The sequence below is a fragment of the Melospiza melodia genome, chromosome 1 (assembly GCF_035770615.1).
Source record: "Melospiza melodia melodia isolate bMelMel2 chromosome 1, bMelMel2.pri, whole genome shotgun sequence".
NCBI lineage: Eukaryota > Metazoa > Chordata > Aves > Passeriformes > Passerellidae > Melospiza > Melospiza melodia.
The window spans coordinates 49126790-49152156 of record NC_086194.1 but is presented as its reverse complement, the minus strand read 5'-3'; the positions used below and the strand labels follow the sequence as shown (position 1 = coordinate 49152156).

Genomic DNA, 25367 nt, shown 5'->3' with positions numbered 1-25367 from the left:
AATCTTTGTGACTGTTTCCCCCTCCAACCAATGAAGGATGGAGATCATAGTTACCCTTCCTTTTGTTGCTAATATGTTTATAAAAACATTTCTTGTTGTCTTTTACAGCAGTAGCCAGATTAAATTCTAGCTGAGCTTTGGTCTTTCTAATTTTCTCCCTTCATAGCCATTTTTTACCCTGAGCCAGGGTGGCTGTGTTCCATGCTGGGTTGTCTTTTAGCACATGGTTACAACCTACTCCTGCTATTAAGACATCCTTCTTGCAGAATGTCCAGTCTTCCTCGACTCATTTGTCTATCAGGACTTCCTCCCAAGGCCAAAATCTCCCTCTGAAAGTCCAAGGTAGCCAATCTGCAGACCCCTCTCCCTACTTCTCTGAGAATTGAAAACTGTCTTTTTTGTGATCACTGTGCCCAATAAAACGTCCTGCCATCACATCACCCAAAAGTCCTTTGTTCACAAAAACGGGCCCACTGGGGCACCTTCCCTAGCTGGGTCCCTCACCAGCTGTGCCTGGAAGTTATCTTCCACACACTCCAGGAACGTCTTAAACGGTGTCCGATTTCCAGCAGTTGTCTGGTAAGTCAAAGTCATGTGTAAGAGCAAGGGCCAGTGATTGTGAGACTTCTCCTGTCTGCCCTTAGAATATTGCATCTGCTTCTTCATCTTGCTTGGCTGGTCTATAACAAACTCCCACCCTGACACCTACTTTGTTGGCATTTTGTCTGATTTCTACTCATAAACACTCAACCCTTTCATCACCACTGTCAAGCTCTAGACAATCAAAGCACTCTCTTAACATAAAAGGTGTATCCCACCATCTGTCCTTCCTTGTGTATGCCTTCAGAGGCATTTCCAGCCATCCTCTGTAGCCCTCCCCTTGTGGGAGTCATCCCACCCTAGGATGGTAGCTGTGTCACAGCTATCCTGCAATGCAGGTACTTCCACCTCCTCCTCTTTTGTTACCCATGCTGTGTGCATTGCTGTAGATGCCCTTAAATTGAGTTACTGATCCTGCCCCCTTTTTGTGGGAAGAAGCTGTAATTCCTAGTGATCGTTCTCAGGCACTTCTTTAATTTCTAACATATCAGTAACCTTTGTGTCTTCACTGCCTCATGAATCTCCATCCCCTGCCTCCACTGGGATGTCAGAACAAAGAACCTTACTGGAACACCGTCCCTTAAACACTGGCATGCTGCATAACATCCCTTTTGCTTTTCAAATCTAGTTTAAAGACCTGATAACTCCTCTGCAAAGATACTTTCTCCCCTTTTGACAGACAGGTGTAACCTGTCTGTCTAGGCTTGGTATTCTATAAACCAACCTGTGGTTAAAACCCCAAAAGTTCTGTCAATGACAGCATGCTCAGAGTGTGTTCTTAATCTGCTGTCTCTTCCTTCCTCAATCCCTGCAACTGGAAGGGCAGAGGAGAGCACTACTTTTTCTCCTGATACCTTAATCAGTCATCCCAAGGCCTTGAAGTCTCTTGATTGCCCACAGACATCTTCTTGGGATTTCATTGGTACCTAACTGAAAAATCAGTAATGAAGTGAGAGCTGTGTCAGAGTGAAAAGTTTTATTTTCATATCTTTAACTCTGTCACTGAGGAGGCAGAGGACAACCGCAAGAAATGAGTCTAATCAGCAAATTGGGTGTTCTGTTCCCTCCAGAAGCGAGTCTCCCATGACCCATCCTTTTTTCTCTATGGAAGCAATTTCGATGCGGGGAGCAATCTGAATTAACCTCCAGCCAAGTGAACCGCCATCCTTGCTGCTGTTTGGTTCCACTTGCAGAGGCTCACAGCTGTTATCCCAGGGCCCCTGAGACAGTGAGATAATCACACAGGAGACCTGCCTGCTGTGCTGTGCTGCCATTGCCCCCTGTCTCTTCATCCCTGTGTTCAGCCAGATGGAGAGATGACAGAATCCTTCCTGTCATATGTTCTGTCTGCCTATGGGATGTGCCCCAGGAAGGCAAGGTGCAATTTCAGTGTGTATGTAGTTCTGAAACTACACTCCAGTGTGTTTTTTATTTGAATATAGACTAAATAGCCCATACAGTGGGGCTTGAATTAGGGAATAGAGCATGGTTTCACTTCCAGATTTCTTTGCCTCCCATGAATATTTGAATAGCATCAAAACTTAATTTGTTGTGCAAGAATTAAGGAGGAGGCACAAAATCCTGCTATACTTTTTTTTTAATCATTCTACCTTAAGTAAAGTGCAGGTAAATGTATTTCTCCGCAACATTGTGTTGCAGAAGTGCAGAGCATTTAAAATGGTGTCAGGGAAATCCAGTTTGGAGGAGACATCTAATTGCAAGGGCAATATTTTTAAGAAGCCATTTTAGTGTTAAAATCAAGCACAGTAAAAAGGATGCACTCAGGAAATGTATTAAAGAAGAGACTTGTGAAGCATGCCAATACTTGTAAATGCATCTGCACCCTGTAGACGCCAAACCCCAAATTGCTTTCAAATGAAAGCTCTTATAATACATTTTTAAAACATCAGTGATATTAAAATTCCATGTTCTTTTTTAAATGCTTTGACTTTTTTAAGGAATGCATTTAACTGGAAAGCTAGCCAAGGCACAAAAAGAATAAAAGAGAAGCAAGATAAAAGGAAGAAATGGGGAAGAGGAGCAAGGCTGGATATCAAAACAAAACTTCAAAGCCAGGACACGAAGTCAAACAGTCAGCCTGAAAAAAGTCATAAGAACTACTATCCTAATCACTATTTCTGTCCTTCTCTCTGAAATGCTATTGAATGGCATTAAAGCAGAAAAGAATAACAATTCAAAAAACAATGGGGAAATATGTCTTGGTAAAATGTTTCCCCTTCACCAAAAAAATGCTAAGTGCATTCATACAGTAGTCAATGTGATACTTGCATTTTCTAAGGTGTGTTAGGTACCAAGTGATACTTGATAGTGAATGTTTTGCATACTATCTTCATTACTTTCTACTTTTGCCATAGGCAGCCCTGGTGTTCTGTAGTTCAGTAAACATTTAAAGGTTGATCATGTTTTTATTTTGGGTGATTTTGTTTTGTTTTGGGTTTTTTTCCCTTGTGTTCACTACAGTAGTTGAAATGGAATTGCAGAGGTGTTGCTACCCACATTAGACATGCTGTCCTGGTAGCATGCCAGAGTCTGCTAGGCACCAATTCTGTCCCAGTTCTCCTACAGAAAGACTTTTCTCTGAAGAGCTTTATGGTTCACAGTAATAAATTTAAAATATTTTTGTCTTGCATAAAATTTGTATTGAATCAGTGTGAAATCATTAGTTGGTCAAAATGTTCTTCATTGGCTAAATGATGGAAAATATTTATGGTCTCTTCAAATGTGAAAATTATTCTCGATATATATGGCAGTCATCCAGAAGCATTGTTAAACACTCTTCCTGAGCATAGGAGTAATAAAATTTTCAGGATTTTTACAGAAGGCTTCCAGCTGCCTTCAACAGACACAGTGATGCAGTATTAACATGGTAGCCTTTCTGGATCGCTTTTCGTATTGTCACCAAAATTAAATGTTCTGCCCCTAACCTGTGATAAATCAGTAATTATTGGTACACAGCAAACAAGCAGGAGCTGAAGCTCACAAAGATGTTAGCTTCCCCTCAGGCTCACAGAGAGATCACAGAGCATGCTGTTCTCTGCTGTTGAGTCCAGTAGTGTCAATTAGTCTTAGACTTTATTGTTTTCAGCTGCACAGGAATTGGAGCTTAGCAAAGGAATTATGTTACTTTATTTTTGCAAACTTCACAAAAGGGGGTGTTTGAAAACCATTGCATGGTTGTCCTATTGGTTCTGATGGTTATTTTCATGCACCTGTTGATCGTTTAGAAAACCCTGTTCTACTGAAAAGCACAGATTGTACAATGCAAATAAAATTTCTTTCTCTGTTATTCTGTAGTTCTGTAGGTACAAGGAGATGTTCTAAGCTATAATTCAATATCAAATGGGAAGCTAATAATTTAACAAATTTCAATTGGATTGCCTTCCTACTATTTAGGGCATCATGCAAAATGTCCTAAATAGTAGGAAGGCAATCCAATTGAAATTTGTTTAGCTTTCTAGTAATACAGTAAACTTTCCAGGGTTGTCTATGAGTGGTAAGTGAAATGATTGTCACTGTAGGGGCACAATGATGTACATGTTCACCCTGTAACACCCAAAAAGACAAAATCCAGCCTATCAACTACCATGTTATTGTCACTGACATTGCAACAGGTTTTAACATCATGAGAAAATATGTGTTTCACATAAATGTTCTATGTGTATCTACATCTCTAGTTAGATAATTGTTGGGAGGCTTAAAAGTTGTAGCTATTGCACCTTTAGCTTCTCTTAATGCATTTTCCATTCAGTGGAATGCACATCTGTCAGAGTGTATTTCTTTCCCCTTTAGCTGCAAAAAGCTGGTTGCATTGGGGTATTAGCTGTGTTGATACAGATCTGTAGGGATCATTAGCTTCCTTGGCAGGGCTCCAAGTAATCTGAGACCCAGTCTAATCTCTCCTGTTAGGTGCTCATTGCTACTCCTGTTGAGAAAGGCATTTCAATACATTACTGCAGGCATTTTAATACCTTAACCTTCCTTTGCTGGTTCGTTTGGTTGGTTTGTTGTTTAGGCTTTGGGGTTTCTTAAATAAAGTGTCCTGTATATTATATTTTTCCTCTTGAGTTTTGGAACTGGATTTTTCCTTCTTTATAATTTACTTGAATTAGGCATTAGCCTGATGAATCTTGTAAGTCCAGCAGAAACTGTCAGAATATTGATGTATGGGCAGCAGGTCACGAGCCAACTGCTTCCAGTCATAATCTTCCCCACTGACAGTGCTGAAGCATCAGTTTTATTTTTAGAAGTGCAGCTTAGAGAGAAATAGTCATGTTCACATGAGCACGTGCCATTTCATTAAAAGATCACAAAATACATTGTTGCATAGAGAAAGGCAAGTGACTTACAGAAGTAGCAAGTAAATATTTCTAATCCAGGAATCTATATCCAAGACAAAAATACTTCCAGTATTCCATTCCACTGCTTCCTCTAGAGCATCATCATTTTCACCATCCTGAAAATGATGATGGTCTCGAGTAAGCAGTGATAGTGGATAGATTTGAGAGTGTAGTTGATAAGAAAGGAGAAATTTGCCTTGGACTTGAAAGTTGAGATGAGCAGAGATGTTCAAAGTCATCAGATACTGAATGCTGATCCAAGGAATATAGAGCAGGACATGTTGCATCATTCACTTTTGCTTAGAATATTAGAAAATCAATGGTATTTCCATGCTCTCCCTCTGCAAACCCTCTAAGCTATTAAGCATTTTTGGTGGTTTTTCTGTCTCTTTTTCTTTACAGCTCTTTGAACTTCTGTATCTCTCAGAATATTTAAAAATATATTAATGGGAAGTGATGAAAATGTGAAGGTTATTATTATCTCAACTGTGAAGCAGCAAGAAAATTATAGAATAATCTAGAAGAACTATCCATCATTACATGCTGAAAAAAGAGGTTAGATTATGTAATGGGGGCAAAAATCTCATTTAGTCCAAGTTCCTTTCAGAAGTCTTTTGCAAGACATCTTTTAATATGAATCTGAATAAAGTCAGATAGTTTATTTTTTTCCCCTTTTTACAGTACTGAATTCATTATAAAGTGATTTCCCATTCCAAATTCAGGCAGCGTGAAAACAGCTAATCAGAGCTACAAAGACAAGATTAATTGGTGTTAATTCCAAATATTAACGTTGGAATTTACTTGGCTTAATAGGTCTAGACTTAAAATGATAGGAAATAAGTTACAATAATGGATCTAAATAAAGTAGATCATTCTTATATGGTGTAAATGGGGGGAAATTGATGCAGCAGTAATTTCTGGATTTTTTTTTTCTTTTTTAAATTCAGAAAATTCTTGATATGGTTTTGTGACTTATTTGTGTTATTTCAAAATCACTAACTTGATCTGCTGACATGGGAGAGCAGATCTTGCATCTTCTAAGGCAGACATTTCAAAGCTATGAGCTTGACCAATGTGTGGGGATAGCCTCAAAGTGTTTTCCACTGCTTCCATGCCATGTGATGAGTACACCTGAATTCATTGCAGTCCTCTGGCTTTTATCATTCAGAAGCCGGTGTAGATCAATACATAATTCTGCCATAAGAACAGCAGAAAGGGAGGAAAGAAAAAACCAAAACAATTGAATGTCAGAGCTGCAATCTTCTTTTGTGCCGACAGCGTTTCATTGGAATGGCACAAAAAGCGGAGAGAGTCTGAACTCAGGCTTGGTACTACTCACACACACGCTTAGAAGTAATGAGAGGTTTAAGAAATCTCATCACCACTACCATCTCCAGGCAGCTTCCTGACCCAGTGAATTCAAAAGGTGAAGGAAAAGAGGAGAAAGTAAAGAGAGAACTCAGCGAAACAACATGAAGTGCATGTAGGAAGGCCAGGGAAATACAGCAAAGGACCTTGTAACTGATGTGGAAGGAAAATTGAACTCCAGCAGTTGCGTTTGCAGATGCAAGGAAGATGCCAAATACTACTTGCATCTTGATGAGGATGGCCTCCAGGAATAACTGCAATTTGTAGAAACACAGGAATCTGAAATGAAATAAAACTATTTCTGCAGGAATAATATTTCTAAATTTCTAAACTCAGTCTGCGAGGAAAGGAAAAATATAGCAACTAGTACAACTTTGATGTTTTATTGAAAGACTTATTTAATGAAATGAAAAAATTATTTGGAAATCTCTATTACTTTCTTGATTATATACCAGAGAAGCAGATGTAGGGTCCTACTTATGGCAAATAGTGCACTGCTCATAGAGAGAACTGTGTCTGTAGTGATTGCTGTATGGACCCAAAGTTTGAAGAAGATGGATAAAAAAATATGTGTTACATAGCAACCTGCAGTAATCTGTGGAAAAAATCCTCTGTTAAGTAACAGGATGGTGGTGTGATTTCTTCAGAAGAAACCTCTTATGCTCTTGTTTCTCTAAATATGAGAAAATAAATTAATTTCAAGGACATATGACTGAAAATTAATTTGAACCTCTAAGCAGTCCATTACAGGGTCCACCTGCTGTATCCCATATCTGAAAGGATATAATTTGCCTCAAAGAGGTTTGCTAAACTGAAGTCTGAATTCTGTCCTTGCTTTTAGTCTATACCTGCAGATAAACACTGTGGAGGTTAGATGCATAGACAGTGGGCTCAAGTAAAAGGAAAGAAATTGCTATTAAAACATACTTTGCTCTGTGGAGTAAGCATCCATACCATCCTACTTTAAGGAAGCTGATCACCTGATGCTCTCAGAAATTCTTGTCTTTTTTTTATGTGTAGCAAATTACAGTCTAATCAAGTAGTATCTCAGAAGTCTGAATATTATTTTGGGGGGTTAAAACAATGTGTCTTCCCATTCTTCCAGGCACAAATGTGCTTTAGCACAGTTGATTTATCTTGATTGTTCAGTTTTAATAGGTTTGATGCTGAAAAACTAAAGTGGCAAAAGTCTTAGGTAGTATCTTAGGTAGCTTTAAGTTAATATGGATATTACACAGCTACCTCGTGACAGGACCGATAACTCAGTTGCTGTTGCTTTGCAGAGAATGTTAGGTGATTTTTTTTTTTGTGTTCCATTTTTGGGTTTTTTTTTTTTTTCATTTATAAACACTGTGTTTAGTTTTTATGCCTTATGAACTGATACCTTGGTATTATAAGTACATGCTGAGGATTTTGTCTTCCTCTTTGGTAAATCTGTTCATTGACTGGGTGGAAGCTGATGTTGCATGAGGAAAGTGGGTTTTTGAGTTGTGAAAATTACCACTGGCTACTGGGTTCGGTAGGGAGTGAAAATCCTGTTCCTACCAGCTGGGCATGGAGTGGTGCATGCCTGTCCCTTATAACCCCCCATTCCTGCTGTGCTTGTGTCTCCCTGTTAGGCTCAGAGTCTTCCAGCAGTGCTGGCTCCTCAGGATCCCTGTCACGAATACATCAGCCTCTCCAAAGTGCATCTCTCGTCCCTGGGGTGACAGCCAATTCTTCAGGCAGCGTGTCCTACCCTGAGAACGGGATGAGTGGCCAGGTGGCCCCCAGCAACACCAGCTATATCATTCTTCCACTTGAAGCTGCAGGGATCCCTCCTGGCAGTATCCTTCTCAACCCTCACACAGGTCAGTACAGCTCCCTCGTGCCTGATTCTGCCCTTTGGGGTTTCTGATGTCAGCTCGTGAATCGGCAGGTGTCTTGCTTCCAAACATGTTTTTCTGGAGGCACTTTATGAGCAAATATACATTGAAATGATGTTTGGCAAATTGTTGTTTTCAAATGTACAGGCAGAGCTAGATTTGATTTCTGAGGCTGTTGTGGCTTAGCTGGTGGGAAATGATACAAAACACTCTTGCTCCATCCCAGACAGGATATTCATCATTCAGCAGTCCTGGTGCTCCCTGGCTCTCAGTGAATCCTCTAAGATCCTGTTAGCATCAATAAGGACAAATGCTCTTCTATATCAAGCATGCTGAGATATGGTGCAACCAAAATATAAAGTCACACTCTTAGAGATTTTGCTTAACAGCAGAACTTCAAAAGGCTTAAAGGCTGCATTTGAATCTGCACTTCAGAATTAATTTTATGTGAGCTATATGATTAGCAATTGTATTTAAATTGTGAAGTTTGTGATAAGACAAAGATGTAACTCTTAAATTCCTGATAGTTTCATCATTGCAGCTCACAAACGAGGCACTTGCAAGCACCAAAGTGCTGTGGGCATTTCAGAAACTCTTCAGTTTGAACTTGAGTGCTTGATGAAAGCTTAAGGCAATTTGTTACCTCCTTGGTCTGGATGAAGTCTGGATCATGTTATGCTGTTGCTCCCCACCATATTGTACTATCAGTGTTAAGAAGGTTCAGGGAGTTTGAGGGTGTGGTGCTTCCTTGGTAATTTAGACTCTTCCAGTGACCACGGCTAGCTGTGCTGTCAGCCTTAGCTGAGTTATGCTGGGTTTAAGACAAGAAAGCTTGTAGTGAAATGTAGCTTCCATTATACTGAGAGCTGAGGGTTAAACTCCAAAATATTTTTTTCTAAGTCCCTAAAAGAACATTCAGGAACTTCTTCTTTGGGGATTTTTGTTTATAACTTGTATTTTGTGTATTACATCCCTATGTTCCACTATTTTGGTGGAAATGCCTAAAGCTTACTTGTGTGCCCACTACCAAGAATCAATTTTTGGCCATAGTTCAGTCAAGAAAGTTGCAGCCTTTAAGCAAAATGCAGCCTTGGTAAATTCTTCAGCCAGTTTTACCACAGATATTTATAGGTGGTGATGTCTGGGGCTGATCAATATGTATCAGCGTATTTAAAATCAAAGAGGAGTTCTTGTTTGTTTAGATTTGAATGTTGTAAGTTTGATAAGTTCTGTCCAGAGAGGTGACTTAGTAACTTGCACAACCTTTACTCTTTCAGAGCCTTTACTCTTTAAGAGTACTTTTTTCCAAACCAATATTGACATGACAGCCTAATACAGTCAGCAAGGAAAACATCCATCATTATATTCATCTACTCATTCCTGTTCTGGTAGATGACAGTTCTGTCTGCAGCACTGAAATTTCTTGGTCAATACAGATGACAGCATTTTTTGTTCCACCATATGGTCCATTTCCATACAAAACTCATCAGGCCTAGGCAGGAGTCAACTGTAATTCAGGTGACAGGACTGAGAAACAAATGAAAGGAAATTTTGCTGCATGGAGCCCTCAAACAGCTGAGAGATGCTGCTTGTTCCTGGCCAGGATTGTTCTTTGGCAGGGACAGAGACTGGAGTTCACCACACTTGAAAGAGCCCTGTAAGAGGAACATCTCCTACATCTATCTTGTCAATTTAGCAAATCGCAGCAGCTAGTTCAGATTTTTGCTTGGTACACAGGGAGTCTTTTTTTTTTTTCTGCTATAGATATAATGCATTTCAATACTGTCTCTAGACCAGAGCACCTTATCTTCCCTCCCTGTGTGCCTCTGTCTGCAGGTGCATCATTGGGAAACCCATGCATGTTTGTATGGTTAACATTCAGGGAGCAAGTATTTTTGTGTACGTATTATTTTGTGTTTCTTTCAAACCTTGTGTTCCGTTTCTGCAGCTCCCATGTAAATATATACATAATAAAGTAATGGAGAGAGCAGATTTCTTTAAAAACCTGAAATTCTTGTCTCACACTCCTAGCTTCATGCTGATACTTTGTGCTGGAAGTCAGACTGTACTTCGGCATCTGCTGTGTTTTTCACATGCAGCAAAATACATGCTGCAGAATTGTCACTCTTTGGGCTCAGAATCTTTGCATCTTATTAGGGAAACATTACAAAAGGAGCTCCATGGGGAGGAAATTTAGATTGCTGGATGCTGTGATCGACTATCAAAGTGATGGATGCTGTCAGAAACAGAGATGAAGAGAAGACAGTTGAAAGAAAAGGAAAAAAGATCTTTGTTTCCTGTAATGAATAGATTTTCTTTCCCTGTGTCATACCGTTCTTTAGCTCTTTCTTCTCCTCTTGCAGAGTGGCTACTTCCAGTCTTTTTCTCTCTTTTTGATCATAACACCATGTCCTTCAAAGATCTTTCCTTCCTTTCACACTACATAGTCATTGACTGTGCAAGCCTCTAATGGCATCCAGAGCTGCAGTCAATTTCTTCCTGCTCTGAGGATAACTCTGCTCCTTACCAGATGTTGGGAATACACACTTTCTTTTCCATATCTGCAGTTTCCTTTATTTTCTCTCCTCTGCTTTACCCTTCTCCTTCCCCAGATAGTCAAGCTTCTTACTTGCTTTGGGAAAGAGCCATTTATGTGGCTGTGCTCTCCATTTCACTTACTTCACCAACCTGCTTTACCCTTTAAAGGATTCTTCTTGACACATTCTTCCTTAACCCCTCTGACAATTTAAGAGCATTTTCTTTTCATTGGTACTCCTTGAAGTGACATTGCAATCTTCGCCCTTCTATCAGGGCCACAGTTCATAACTTACAAATGTCTTCCCTGTTACCTTCTGATGTCTCCTTTTCATTTCTGATTTCAAGATTTCTTCATGAGAAGTCTCCTCTTTTTTTTTTTTTTTATCTTTAAAAGTGTTGCTGGGACTTTAGACTCTCAGTTCTGCCATCTTTCATTAAGCCACAGGAAATGCTCTTTATTAGCTTCCCTTGAGCATCTGACACAGGCTTTGGGATTGTGTTATCCTGCTTACTCTGTCTTCTGAAGTACTTCTGGGGCTTGAGATTCCCAAAGCTTGAAGTCCATGCCATAGTCACCCAGGGGGTTCACAGCAAGAATCAGGAAATCAGTAAACAGAACTAGCCATGCTTCTTTTCCACTCACTCATGACCTTTCTCAGCATGAATGTGGTGTTGGGTTCATCCAGAAACTTGATGCTTTAGAGAGACAGAAAGCAAGGTTCTTTGGCTGGTGCTCTAATGCATCTCTGACCATGATTCATTGGAAGGAGAAACTAGAAGGCTGAGGAGTAGATAGGGCAGATAGAGATGCTTTGTAGGATACAAATCAGAAGTTCATTACTATTACTCCAAGTTACTGAACTCCTCCAGATCTCTCTTTTTATCTCAGATATTCATACATTAGTTACCTACTTCAAAGATTATAACATCATTGCTAAAATTACTTTTTTTTTTTCCTCTTGGAAGTATTCATAATTCCTTTGATTTACAGATTTATGATGGAAGTAAGAAGAGAACTGAGGCAATGGAAAACATTTTTCCTACTGAGAAATACCATTTCTTTTTTGTTTTCAAGGCAATGACTTGGGTAAAATTTTTCTTTTAAACAAACATTGTTTTTGCAAGATTATTCCCCCCAGCTTAATTACCTGAAGCAAAATGAGTTCAATAGCTTTAGTAGAACTCTGAAAAGAATTTGTCTTGTATATAAGAGATTCTTAAATACACCATAAGTGTTGCTTCCTTGAAAACTGGAGTGCTAACTCCTCTAAGCATAAGGCACAGCTCTGTGTTATTAGCATGTGTAAGTAAATCAGTAACAAGAGTGGGTTTGGTTTTTTCCCCTTTCCTACAAACCGTATTGTTTCAGAAGTAGTTGTGTACATTTGACTGCTGTTGTGTTAGATGAAAATGTAAGGGAATGTTCTCTACTTTCAGTGTTTGCTCCAAAGTTCAATTTTAATGTTAATTGATTCATCACTGAATGATTTCAAGTAACCATAGCATCTGAATCATCTTATAGCCATGGTAACTTTCCACCCATTCCTTGGAAAATCATGCTGCTGAAACAAATATCTGCAGTCTTGCCTGAAAAAAAAATAAAAGCTGTCTGATTCTGTAATTACTGTAATGAGATATTGTGAGTGATGAACCCTTTACTCCCGTAGCAGGTCAGCTAAAAAGCGATTAGTTAAAGCAAGATTGTTTGCTTTCACACAGCAAACAGTATTTTCTTAAAAGTGTCCAGCAAGAGCCGGGCGTTTTGTTTCAGGTCAACCGTTTGTAAATCCTGATGGGACGCCGGCAATATACAATCCTCCCAGTGGCCAGCAGACAATGAGGAGCCAGGTGGTGGGACAGTCTCAGCAGCAGCCTTCACCCCAGCAGCCTCAGCAGGTTCAACAGCCACAGCAGCAAATGGCAAGTCACCTTGTCACACAGGTAGGTGTGGTGTCACTGGAAAAAAGAAGGAGCTCTTGGGGATATGAAGAATGATCTAGAGGAAAGAAGGGAGGAATACAGCTAAACCAAATGTCAGGATGTTCTTTTCAACGTGGATAAAGCAGATGGAGAGGGAAGATTACATCTTCAATTTTATCTGAAGGATAATTTCATTTCCAAAAGTACTGTTAAGCGTGTTGGTGCATGTCTACATAAAATTAGTTTGAAAAATTCACCCATTAGTGGAAGCTGAACCATTCATTCTCAAAACAAGTGCAGTCTGTAATTCTCTCCAAAGATCTAGGGACATTTCTCCTTTGACAGCAATGAGTTGAGTCAAAGAATAAGGTACAAGAGCTCTACAAACCCTTTCATGCCCAGTTGTCTTGGGCCCAGTCTATGGGTGCTCTCCAAGCACTTTTGCTCCAGTTTGGTGGTTTTCTGCCTGCACCAATATTCTGGCTGTGATCCTGCTCTCAGCTAGAAGTTGTGAAGCTGCAGCAGGAAGAGCAATTTTGTTTGAGCACGGTGCAATGTTGGTTCTCTGGTCCCTGTGCTGGCTGTGGCACATGACCAGACATGGCTGAGCATGGGCAGCAGGGTTTGGGTCTGGTTCAAACTTAATTTTGTGGATTGCATGCCTGTTCTCCCAGGGCAGAGCAGGCAGAGGGAACTACTCCAGCAAGAATCCTATATCCTGATTAGTCACAGAGCAGCCAAGATCTACTTTGGTTCTTGTGTAGCTTTATAATTTGGCACAGCTTCATCCCAGCTTGTGCAGAAATACAGTGTTTAAATTCAGTGAAGTTGCTTTGATTTTACTGGGTTTGGACTTATATGGTTATGGCTCTTATTTCTTGATCTGGTCTTCACAGTTTTAGAAGACAGAGATAGTAGCAAACCTGTAAGAAGTTATATGAAAGGTTAAAATGACAGGAATACTAAAGCTATTCCAAGGTAATAGTGCTGTGGAAAATTGTTTTTTTCGCTTAGATAAACATCTGCTCCAAGCTGATGGCCTGTCTGTTGGTAATTCACAGTCTGTTCTTTGTCATTTTTTAAACTCTTGTGTTCTCCCAAAGCAGCTTTACAATCATTATTCCTTTGCCTGTGACACACTTGGAGTTAAATCAGTCACTAACAGCGAAATTCAAATAGACACTTATGCTATGCTGCTTTCCATTTTTATCTCTGCAAATCAAACGTGGAATCATAATTTGGCTTTGCCTCATATTACGAGTAAGAGGGGATAGCTCTGGCTATATTTAATCTAACAGCCACCAAATCCACAAAAAGAGGCAGAAATATCAGTAATAAATAGTTGTTTGGTATAAGGCTAAAATGAAGACTAAAATCTCAGTACTTGACCTCTTGTACTCAGGCTGGTGATGAGTCACCTGTATTTTCAGAGCTGTGTTTGAGGTCTTTGTTCTCAATAACAAAGGTGGTGATGATGGTGCTTGTTATCTTTCTCTGGTGGAATTTATTCTCTTTCCCTTTGCTTGTTTTGCAGCCTGTTCAGACAATGCAGCCATCTTCTCAGTCAGTCCAATATCCAGCAGTTTCTTATCCTCCCCAGCATCTCCTGCCAGTCTCTCCAACACAGCAGTTTTCTGTGGTACTAAATATTTCTTACTTCTTTTTTTTTTCTTTGAAGTTGGAGGTGTGAGTATGTGTGTCCAAGAGCCTCTGGGGAGCACTGCAACAGGTGCCCCACATGACAGCCCTGTCTAAATAGCTGCTCACCTTTATGCTTGGGTACTGACAGGCATTTTGTACGAGCATTCCCACTGGTTCTGGTTCCCTAACCCGAAGGGTGATGCTACAGCAAGGCTCTCTACCTGCTTAGCAGACCCTCCAGAAAAATATTTTGTTCTGCCTGCTGGTAGGAGCTTATGTCTCCTCACTTAATGCCAAGTGACCTTAAATTGCTAACTTGAATAGTTGAGATTTGAGTTATTCCTCTTTTGTGTCCGCAAAGACAGGAGAAGAGACCTCAAGAAAACACTTATTTTTATTTTATATTCTTTTACCCATATACTAAATCCACTGCCTGGATTTATTCCTTGGTGATATCAGAGGACTTGGGAAGGAGAGTAGCACTGAACCAGCTGCAGAAGGTGTGGTGTGCTGTACATCATGACAATGCACCAATGGACATGTATAATGAAAATAAATAGAGTGTTCTTCTGGAGTCTGATTCTGGCTTGGTGCTTACAGGGCTAAGATTATACTGTTCTGAAATGAAACTGACCTTTTAAAGAGGCACCACAAGATTTTTTTCTGTGGTTTTTCACTCTTTGTCTAGTAATCTTGTTTAAGATTGATTTTTTTTTCCTCCCAATATCACATAGTTATAGTAAGATACGTAAACAAAGCTGAATGGGTCCTTGCAGATAAAATAATGTTACAAATAACTAGTGATATCATTTGAAGGAAAAGAAATATTCCATGCTGAACAAAAGTTGCATATCTTAGCGCTAATTCTCTTGAAAAGTGTGTTGCAGGAATATCAGGTTGCCCTAGTTACAGTCACAAGAAAGCTAATATTTTTATTGGTTAATTTAATAGGGAAGCTTCATCTGAATGACTATCTTCAATACACATTACAAACGCTACATAGATTATATGTGTTTGAAGGTGTTTTTCTCTTTTGTGACAATCTAGAGGCATTCCTGGCTCAATGAGGTCTCTTGCAGAATCTGTGTGCAGTCATTTGTCATTCTGATAATGAATATCCTAGCTTTCTAAAGGAACAACTTCACAGAGACAACTCGTGTGTCTGAGTATGAATGTAGAATGACAGAAAAGTTAACGGCATTACTTCCATAGACCACCTGATGATCTGTCAGTAGTGTTTTAAACATTGATCCATGACATCTGCTCTCAGTTGTGAGTGTGAGTCTCTCTGTGTGAGGGTGAGTCCCAGAAGTGCTTTCCACAAGCAAATTTTTTATTTTGTTTGTTTTGTTTTTAACACATTTTGACATATCCAGACATTAAATGCATGTGCAGGATGGTTTTGGAGAATAAATATCACAGGGCTGCTAATGATATTAAGAGGTTTCTTTTGAAAAAAGAGCATTTTTGTGGTGCTTATTTCCTATCTGTAATTGGCATATTAATACACAATGGAGTTTGACTTGAGTCTTATGATATGGGCACAAAAGATGCCTAGAACCACACCCACACTTGTAAATCTTTGACCTTCACAGAATGAACTTGAGAGCATAGAATAGTATTAATCTTTTTGCAAGAATGAACAGATACAGTTCAGAATGCATGTATTATTACTAGCATGTAATGAAGCTTAGGTCCATTAACTTTCTATGGTACGTTTATCCTACCACAGATTTTTTTTTTTCTTTTCCCCTTCAATCAAATAGTAGAACTTGTTTCTCTTCAACACTGAATAAAAAGCCTTGAAACAGTAACATTAGGCTTAGCTTTTCTTTTAACTTTCTCTATGTTTACAACCTTGGCTTTTCAAAGCAGTCCAAAAAGGGAAAGATCTGCAGCTGAATTCTACTGAATTCCTCTTGGGATCAGTTTGAAACACAGATGAAATTACCAGCATGTGTTTGGCTGACAAATTCTGTATTTGAGGATAGAGGTATCCATAATGTTATTTCCATGCCCTTTACATTTAAAATGTCTTCTTTTGAACACTGTAAAGTTCACTTGTCATTTTGGAATTAAAGGTGAGGGTGGCAGGGGGAAAGAGCCAAAATAATTGGCTTTTTTGCCAAATGATGCCATTCACCTTGCAGTCTGGAAGTCTTCGTCAAAGCATTTAGAGTGATTTTCATTTTAATTGCCTCCATTTTTGCTGAGGTTCTTGCAAAGTTTGGCATGGGTCGGAGCCGAGCGATTGCTTCCCCCCCTCACTCTCTGAGCCTATTTTGTTTTGCTAACTCATGTGCCTGCTGCAGGCATCACATCTGTGTCCCCTTCTCCTGCCTTGTGCCCCGCAGCGCGATGACATGACAGCGCAGTTTGGCCAGATGAGCTTGAGCCGTCAGTCGTCGGGAGACAACCCCGAGTCGCCCTCCGGCCCCGTGTACCCCTCGCCCATGCTGCAGCAGCCTGCCCAGCAGACGGGCTACATCATGGCCTCCCCGAGCCAGCAGCTTCCCCCCGGCGGCTTCACGGGATCAGGAGCTCCGGTGTCCCAGCAGGTGCTGCAGCCGCCGCCGCAGGGCTTCGTGCAGCAGCCACCGCCACCTGCTCAGGTAGGCAAAGCCCCGCTGCCCCGGGGAACCCTGCCCTTCACAGCACCAGGGAGGGAACAGAAATTACAGATCGTTTCCTATTTTTCCCCTGCTAAAAGTTTAGCAGATCTTGAGGCAGCAGGGGACTCTGTTGTTTCCTGGGTTCCATCGTTTCCTTCCCTCTCTGCAAAACGCTTTCTGAGCATATGTTCGTAGTCCGTGACACATCTGCACATGAATGTGAAGGAGGAGGGTGAGTAAATGCCCACACTCCTCCTTCCCTGTGCAGGTACCAAAAGAGCAAAATGCACATCAGCCCAGGTAGTTGTTAATCATATTTAATTGACTTGAACATGTGAGGTGTCACAGATCAGTAATTTTAACTGTCTTCCTGAAGACTGATTATGTTTTACTGTTCACTACCAAACATCTCTGCTTGTCTCCTGGGTACCCTTACAGAATATTGAAAGTGATTACTGTCAAGAAGTAAAATGCACAGATGACTTTCTGGCCAATTTTCAAGGCATACACATTAAAAAGACAAATTTCTTTATCCAATTATAAATAACTTCATTTAAATTCTACTTTAAATGGTATTAATAGCATTTCTCTTGTTTTCATATTATCCTTTGGAAGAAAAAATGTAAAAATGAAGTAAAAAACTTCACCATTTCTTTTAATGTAACTTCATTATAAACCTTCTTGGAAGTGGTTAGTTGGTTGGTTGGTTTTTGCTTACTGCTTCTCACTGAAAATTTCCACTTATGTTTATTAATGTAATTTGATATTGACATAGGAATGAAGAATTTTTACTGTTACAGTGTTTTAAGTGGGCTAAGGATCTAGTTAATTAGATCACTAATTAACAGTAAAAGAAATCTGAGGACTATTGGATGCTGACTGTGCAATCCATAATTTCTGTGGTTAAAAAATGTGCAGCTATTTTTTCTGAAAGAAGGCTTGGCAAAAACAAGTTTGAAGGAGATGAAGTTCAATATAATGTGATTTCTTTTACAAAAAATTGAAAATACTGCTAGAAAAATATCATGAGGAAAATATTTCACAGTTTGCCAAATGTAGCAGGTTTGGTGGTTTTTTTAAAATTTGGGAGAAATACATGACCTAAAGAGCAAAATTTTCTAATGAATCCATCTACATTGTGTGTCCTAAGTATAGCCTGTCCAGGCTTTAGTCCTCATGTACAACCCCCAGGTGCCCTCAGTGTTTTCCAGCATCATTTAATCCAGCCTCAGGACACTTCCAGTGAACCAGGTCACTGTGAGCACCTCCATGTTACAGGCTGCCACCACAGCAGGCATTGATGTTTCCCAGCTCTGCCAGCCAGGGATTGCTGTGGAGTGGAGTGGGCTGCAGGATGGTGCTGCCTGTCCTGACAGGGACACCACAGCAGCTCCTCACCCCCTCAGGTGACCCCCCCAGTTCACCCTGGGGTCTCTGCTAGACCTGCCTTGGCTGGCCTTGCATAGGCTGCTTTGGGTGGGTTTGCCCCCTGCTCCTGCCCCTGGCTGAGCCTTGCTGTGGGAGCACTGTGTTTCACCCCTGCACGCACAGCAGGGCACAGGGTTTTCACTCAGCACAGTGCAGTGTTACTTGGTGAAGCTCTTTACCAAATTAATCCTTATACTGGTGTTACTTAGAGGCAGATTAACTTTTCCACAGGCCAAGTGATGCGGAGGTGCCTTTTCATGTGCAGGCTGCTCTAGGACCAGTGCTGGTGTGTCTAATGGTCACCATGTCTCTGTCCATTCTCCAGCTGTTTTCCTCCTATAGTTTAACACAGTGGAAAGTTAATTGACAGGAGAAAAATATCTTTTGGCTTTGCAACAGCTTCAGTTATTTCACTGTGGAATGGTTTGTCCTCGGGGGGAAGTGTAGAAAGGTGAGAAATTCAGTGCTGTCAGGTTCCTCTAGTTCTGCAGATAACATCCATCTCCAGCTTGTTGCCGTTTCAAAAAATCCTTGTCACATCCCTGTGGAGGAGGGCATGGCAGGGTTTAGTGTCTGCTGCCCATGCCCCTATCCCTTGAAAGCACAGTGGCCTTGTTCTGCCAGAAGGGAGAGAGGGCAACAACTCTCTGCATCTGCATGCACAGATGGGAGCTTCTGATTCGCATTTCAACTTTTTATTCATTCACTTCAGTCCTAGAAGGTGGTTTGGATACACATTAAGTACATGTAGGGCAAATAGGGAATCCATCCTATAAAAAAATAAGAGGGAATCCCTGGGAAATAGTAGATCTTCTGCCCTGGGAGCTTAGCTTTCTGTACATGGGCAGATAGATCCCAAATCCTCGTCCTGCCCGTGGCACAGCTTCTCTGTGGCAGTGGCTTTGTCAGTCTGAGTCAGCTTTGTTACTCTTTGGGGCTTAGATGCAATAGCAAGGCTGCTCTCAGACACCATAGCAGGTGGTCTGAGGCAGGCTCTGAGAAAAAAGAAAGCATTAAAGACGGTAATGGAAGCAAAACATTATATGATGCATTAATCAATGCAATGCAATCAATGTAAAAGCACTTTTATATCTTAAATGTTGCTATTGAATTTATACCAGTATAAAAGTGGCATGACTTTAATGGCTAATTAGTTCCTGTAAATGCTCTGCTGATAAGGTTGGCTGTGATACCCTGAATGCTGTTGGAAAATAGCAGTGAAAATTTGGGTGGAGATTCTGTGAGTGTGATAATTTCCTGTGGGAGCTGAAAGGAGGAGAAAAAAATGCTTCAAGCCTACACATCCAATAGTACTAATTTAAATTAGTAGCTTTTCTATTAAAGTTCAGTTAAATGTGGGTCTACAGCTGCTCCCCAAGATTCTTTCTCGCAGTCTGTATTAAAGCAGAAGCAGACTGCATTTAAAATGACCTGCCTAAGAAGTGGTGAAAGAAGCCTTTAAGCCTTTGGGTTTCTTTTTTGCTTCTTATTTCATCACAGGTATCCCCCAGCTTGACAACAAAGTCATCATTTAATAAACTGAAAATAAGGATTTCTGCTTGTTCAGCCAATTAGGAAAAAAAAAACAAAAAAAAAAAAAAAACAAAAAAAAAAGACCAAAAAAAACCCAAAAAAACCCCCCAACAACAACAAAGAAACCAACCCAAATCCCAAATATTACCCAGGGTTTTCTGAAAGGGATTTTTAGCAGCAAATGCCAGTTTGCTTTCTGTCATTCTTTATTTTCAGTTTTCTTCTCTTCCTGATAGTTTTTCTGTAGCACTTATGGACCAAATACTTTAACAAGGGTCCACATTCTGCTTTGTAGTACTTTATCAATGGTGCCTGTCTTCGCCTCTGCAAATGAAGAAGTGGAAAAAAATATGAATATTATGTCAATGGAAAAGGGATATCCTCCCTGAAAAGTTATTTTCACCTCTGACTCATTCTGGAAGGTATACTGGCAAAATGATATCCAAAAGTCAGATGGCAGGAATTCTTGGAGAGGCCTGGAGATGTAATTAACATGTTGAAGGATTTTTCACTTGAATTAGTTTTGTGTCATCATTAATTTTGTGTCATCTTTAATCATCTGACTCTTTGCAGAAGCCTTCTCCTTGAGAGTCTGTAATGACCCGAAGACAAAATCTGTATTCATAGCATATCTCCTCTAGGAAACTTGTTATGAAGAAGGTTGGGGAGTCACTGCAAATGAGCAGGGCTTTCCTTGATGATCTTTGAAAATTATAATGGAGAACATCTTACAAGGCTTTTTTTTTTTTTTTTTTTTTTTTTGTTACCTGCTACTGTAATTATTATGGAGGGTGCAGGGAGGAAGGGAAAAGACCTTGAAGAATGACTGATCCCTGTCAGTTAGATATTGGGAAGAAATGGCACCTTCATGTATCCGTGCATCACTGGGGTTTCTCTTTTCTTCACTCCCATTTGTGTGGCTGTATCAGTGGCATTAGCTATGGTGTCAGCAGCTGGGTGGAGGTGCTAGTCCAGACCTGTCTGGATATCAGCACTGTTAAGAGAGGGTAGAGTACCAGTCCAGTGGCTGAATCGAACTGTAAGCCAGTAGAGGGGCAGTTTATGAAAGTAAAATCATCCTGAAGTGTGTCTAGACTCCTGACCCTGCCATGAGGAAATAAACAAAAAATAAACAGAGTACCGGTGAATTTCATGGGCGCTGCTGGAGAGCAGCCAGGGAGACACCCAGCCCCATAATGGCTCCAGGCTGTTCTGTATGGACAGAACAAAGCAGGAAACCAATGCTGCACTGAGTCTCTGCACGTCATCTAGGGACTAAGCGCATTAGAAAGAGGAGAAAGTAATGTCTGACTGTGCCATTTCATGAGTGTCTCTGAAATGACACGCCCAGTCCTGTTGCAATTTAAGTTAAAGTGTTGTATAGGAAAGAAAAACTAGAATGCAGGGGAATGGTCAGCCTACAAACAAGGTAATTATTAAAAATCATACTAAAAATTATTTTTCACAGTGTCTAGGGTTAAGACCAAAATTTGTGCTTTTAGACTAAAAGAGGTGGCATTTATTTCAGTTATAGTCTTAGAAGTGCATTTTTTTGGTAAATTTATTTTAGTTTTAGGGTAACCATACAGCTTCACTGGCATGCTTGTTAGTGCCATGGAAACCTTCTGGTTCTGTAAATAAAATGTTTTACAAGCAAAAGGTTGAAGGTTGGATTGTGCATTTCACATGGGAATTCAACTCAAGTATAATTTGGCATGTTGGCTGGCTGCTACAGAAATGTAATGTTTTTTGTTGAAGAGCACATAAGTAAATGTTTTAGTAACACTGATGTGATGAGAAGGTAAAAAATTCAAGAGGATCAGAGCAGATGATGTAAGTGATACTTGTTATCTCTGATCCCTCTAATTCCACTGTTCACCAAAGTAGAATCAGAAAGGAAAAATGACATTTCAACTACTGACACAGAGATGTACTCAAGATAAATGAGAATGGATCCTTCCAAGCCCCTCAAGCATAAAAGACCTATTTTAGATCATGTCTGTATTTTACACCAAGCCCTTCTTTTAATGTGTGAGCTTTTAAAAAACAAACCTGCCCCCTCACCCAACAAAAACGAAGCTAACAAAAGCAAAAACAACAACAAAACACACATAGACACAAAACCAAAAGAACAAATCCCATCAAAAGCCAAACCTCTTGTTTCCATGTCATGTGTGCATAACTACTGTCCAATTCTTTAATTAATCTTTATAAGTGAAATTTTTGTTTTTACCCTTCTACTACTAACATTTTTTTCATGCTGATAGATTGTGCTCTCATAAACTTTTAAGTGGGTTGCATAACAAATGTACTCCAATGAATCGAGAAAATGAGAGCAAGGGAAAGAACCTTTTGACTAATGCTGAGGTAAAAATAAAGGAGTGTATGCTTCAGTATATATATTTTTTTGCTCAGCTGGTTCAACTATAAACCTGACTTCAAAACTTAGACTCTTCAGGTTATGTTTTAAGGTTAATACCAACTGAATCATTTCCAAAGAGATAATTCTTATTGTTGCCAAATGCTCATGTTGTTTCAAATATCTAGGGGCTTGTCTGCACTGGAAATGAGGAAGTGGAGGGTAGATAAAATAAATCCTTTAAGTGATATTAAGCTGCTGGCAGGATAAGTGAGAGCATTTCCACAGGGGTTTAATATTCTTTGGTTTGTAGAATATGTTAATAGAAAATAAAGAATATTTGAAAGAATATCTGTTCTGTTCCCCTGCTCCAAGGCTGGATCAAATATCTGCATTGACTTGACTTAGAGTGGGTCTCCTCATTTCTTTTAAGCCTCTTGTAGCAGAGTGTTGCTGAGAGCAATCAGCTGTCCACGAGATGAGTTTATCACACTAAACTTTTCTGATCCACAGTTTATGCTGCTTAAAGAATGATTTTGTGCCTTAAATGTGTGGGCCCACCTTCCTATTCCTTGTGGCTTTTCTTTGCAGAGAAACAAATTCTTAATGGTGGTGTCCATTCTACAAAGGCATTTTGGTTTTGTTACATTAGTCACTGACAAAACAAATGGCAGGCACTATCCATTAGGTGTCACTTGGTATTGTCTGGAGGGAGGGTAGCTTACAGCATTTGCCAGTCAAAACCTTGTTTTTCTCATACTTGTTTGACTTGGCTGATATAAGCAGAGAGAGGGGGGGAAAAAATCAATTGTTTGAAAAGAAAATTAATAGAAAAAGAAATTAACACCCATCCTTGAAGAATGGATGGGTGTTCAGCCTCTTGATTGACAGATGCTGTTGACTGTCACTTGGTCTGCGGGGTTAACTTCACTGACACCGCCCAGTCCAGCTTTGTTAATCCTAACCCTTCTCCCACCACAGTTACCCATTCAGTAGGCTTCTATTTGCCCAAATAGCAATCCATAGCCTATTCTTGTCTAGTCTTTTGTGTCTATGCCATTTTTTTTCCTCATCTGAGACTGGATATTTTCCAAGGAGAATTTCTGATCTCTCTTAAGATGTTCTAGCAGTCGTTTTCTTTACTCTGCTAACTTTATGGATGATCAAATTGAATGATCTGTATCAGGAATATTTCTTCCATGCAGATAAAAGTGGCAAAAATAGTTCTTGGTTTTGCATGAAAAAAATAAAAGCACTTGGTCTGACTCTGTGCATATGTCTATGTAGGATAAATGCTATGCACAAAGTGAGAAAAAAATTTTATTAAGAAATGCTGACTGCTGTGGCATGAGTTGAGAGAGAAGCAATGTTCTCCCAAGCCTGTATCCCTCTGCAGTCTGTTCATACCATATATTGCCAAACTCTATCAGATGTCTAAAGTATCCCTGACAGCTGAAAATGAAAAATTTTGAGTGCTTTGAACTTGTGAAGAGTCAGTTGGAACTTGTGAAGGGTCAATTGGAAGCTGTTTAACTCAAATGTTTCTGTAACAGTGGTGTGGCATATATAGGAAAAAATCTTTTCCTGCAGTCACCATCATCTCACCTGTGTGATAAGGAGATGTAGTACCTGTTTCTCTGTAATGACAGTAATAATAGAAGAAAAAAGATGTCCATTTAGCAGAACTTCCTGACTTAATGCCTATCCTCAGCTCCTGCAAGAAAACAGCTATGATTATTTTTTGAACTGTGATTGTTTTCACAACAAGAGCAAGAAAGGCTTTAGAGGGAAATGTTCATGTAAGGAGGGATGTACATGTTAAACAGAAGCATCAATCTGATCATTTCCTTACAAGTGTTAGGGGCGCACACACTCCATCTTGCTCTCCACCATGTTTCTATGTATTTGTGCTCCAAGCCATTCCTTGCTTTGATTGGACCATTTTCTCCGGGGTTCCTTTAATGGTTCAACATGCTGTCTGTATATGTTATGTTGATATGGAAGGTGTTGTTTGCATCTATTTTTCTGCAGCTTTCGGTATGTTACTATGATAAAATGTTACTGTGATATTTTTTTCTTTGGTGTATATATATGTAGTTTTTTATGAATCCTATGTTTTTTTCTCTTTAAATTAGCATTCTTTTTTTTTTTTTTTTTTATTTCTTAAAGTATCTGAAAATAAATGTGGGCACTTCTAGTCCTTTTCCTAGCACAGCTGAAAGCAAGCAGCAATTCTTGAAGAGACAGGAGGCAAACCTCTTCTCTTGAATGCCATTACCACTAATATGCTTGATTTGAATTTCTGCTCCCCCTCCCTGTTTTGTTTTACTTTATGAATCTTTGATCTCTAGAGTTAACTGTTCTCTTTCTTTGCAGATGCCAGTGTATTATTACCCATCTGGTCAGTACCCTACCTCAACAACTCAGCAGTACAGACCCATTGCCTCAGTTCAGTACAACGCACAGCGGAGTCAACAGATCCCCCAGACTGCCCAGCAAGCAGGTATGTACATCTGGTACTCATTTCTTCAGCTGCTCACAGTGCCTTTGCAGGTGAAACCTGTTGGTTGTGCTCTAACTGAACAGCAGAGGAGAAACCTGATTGCTGTTCTGTTTGAAAATACAGTGGAAATTAGAAATTGAGAAACCTTTTGCTTGGACATCCCGAGCAATGGAAGAGCAGGGGTTGCATCCTCCATCCCTGCTGCCCTGCATGCAGTGTCCTCAGTGTCCATGCTCCAAGTGCTGGACACAGAGAGAGCTGAGAGGGAGCTGATGTGAGCAGTCACAATGCACCTTCAAGCCACCCATTGTGCTTGCCCTCTGCCACGGGAGCTCCTCAAGTGTCTGTACTGCCCTTTGAGGTGGGCAGGCCTGCAGTGAGGCAGAAGGGGCCGGTGGTTCTCCACAGCCTGTGCTGTGCCTGTGCCAAGGAGCGGCAGGGCTGTGCGCGGTTGGCGCCGCGGGGAGCGGCTGCCCGCAGCAGTGCGGCTGGAAGGGGGGCCGTTACACTGTAAGAGAGTGAGTAGCAGGTCTCACAGTGAACCGGTCTCTTTTCCTGCTGTGTCACGCCACCCCGCATCGCTCCAGAGTGACAGGGACAGAGGGGGAGCTGGGCTGGCACGTGCTGGGAGAGAGCAGGAAT

General features: G+C 40.3%; 1 protein-coding gene across 26 annotated transcripts in view; it reads left to right on the top strand.

Annotated features, from left to right (window-relative positions):
- ARPP21 (cAMP regulated phosphoprotein 21) overlaps positions 1–25367 on the top strand; it is a 361236-nt gene that overhangs the window by 299946 nt on the left and 35923 nt on the right. For 24 of the 26 annotated variants that reach the window (XM_063157213.1, XM_063157201.1, XM_063157239.1 and 21 more), the window contains 5 exons: positions 7946–8176; positions 12501–12670; positions 14184–14288; positions 16645–16902; positions 24599–24725. In XM_063157213.1, coding sequence (XP_063013283.1) covers positions 7946–8176; positions 12501–12670; positions 14184–14288; positions 16645–16902; positions 24599–24725 — 891 coding nt within the window. The remainder of the gene's footprint in view (positions 1–7945; positions 8177–12500; positions 12671–14183; positions 14289–16644; positions 16903–24598; positions 24726–25367) is intronic. The other 2 variants (XM_063157347.1, XM_063157385.1) reach the window with 1 other exon arrangement.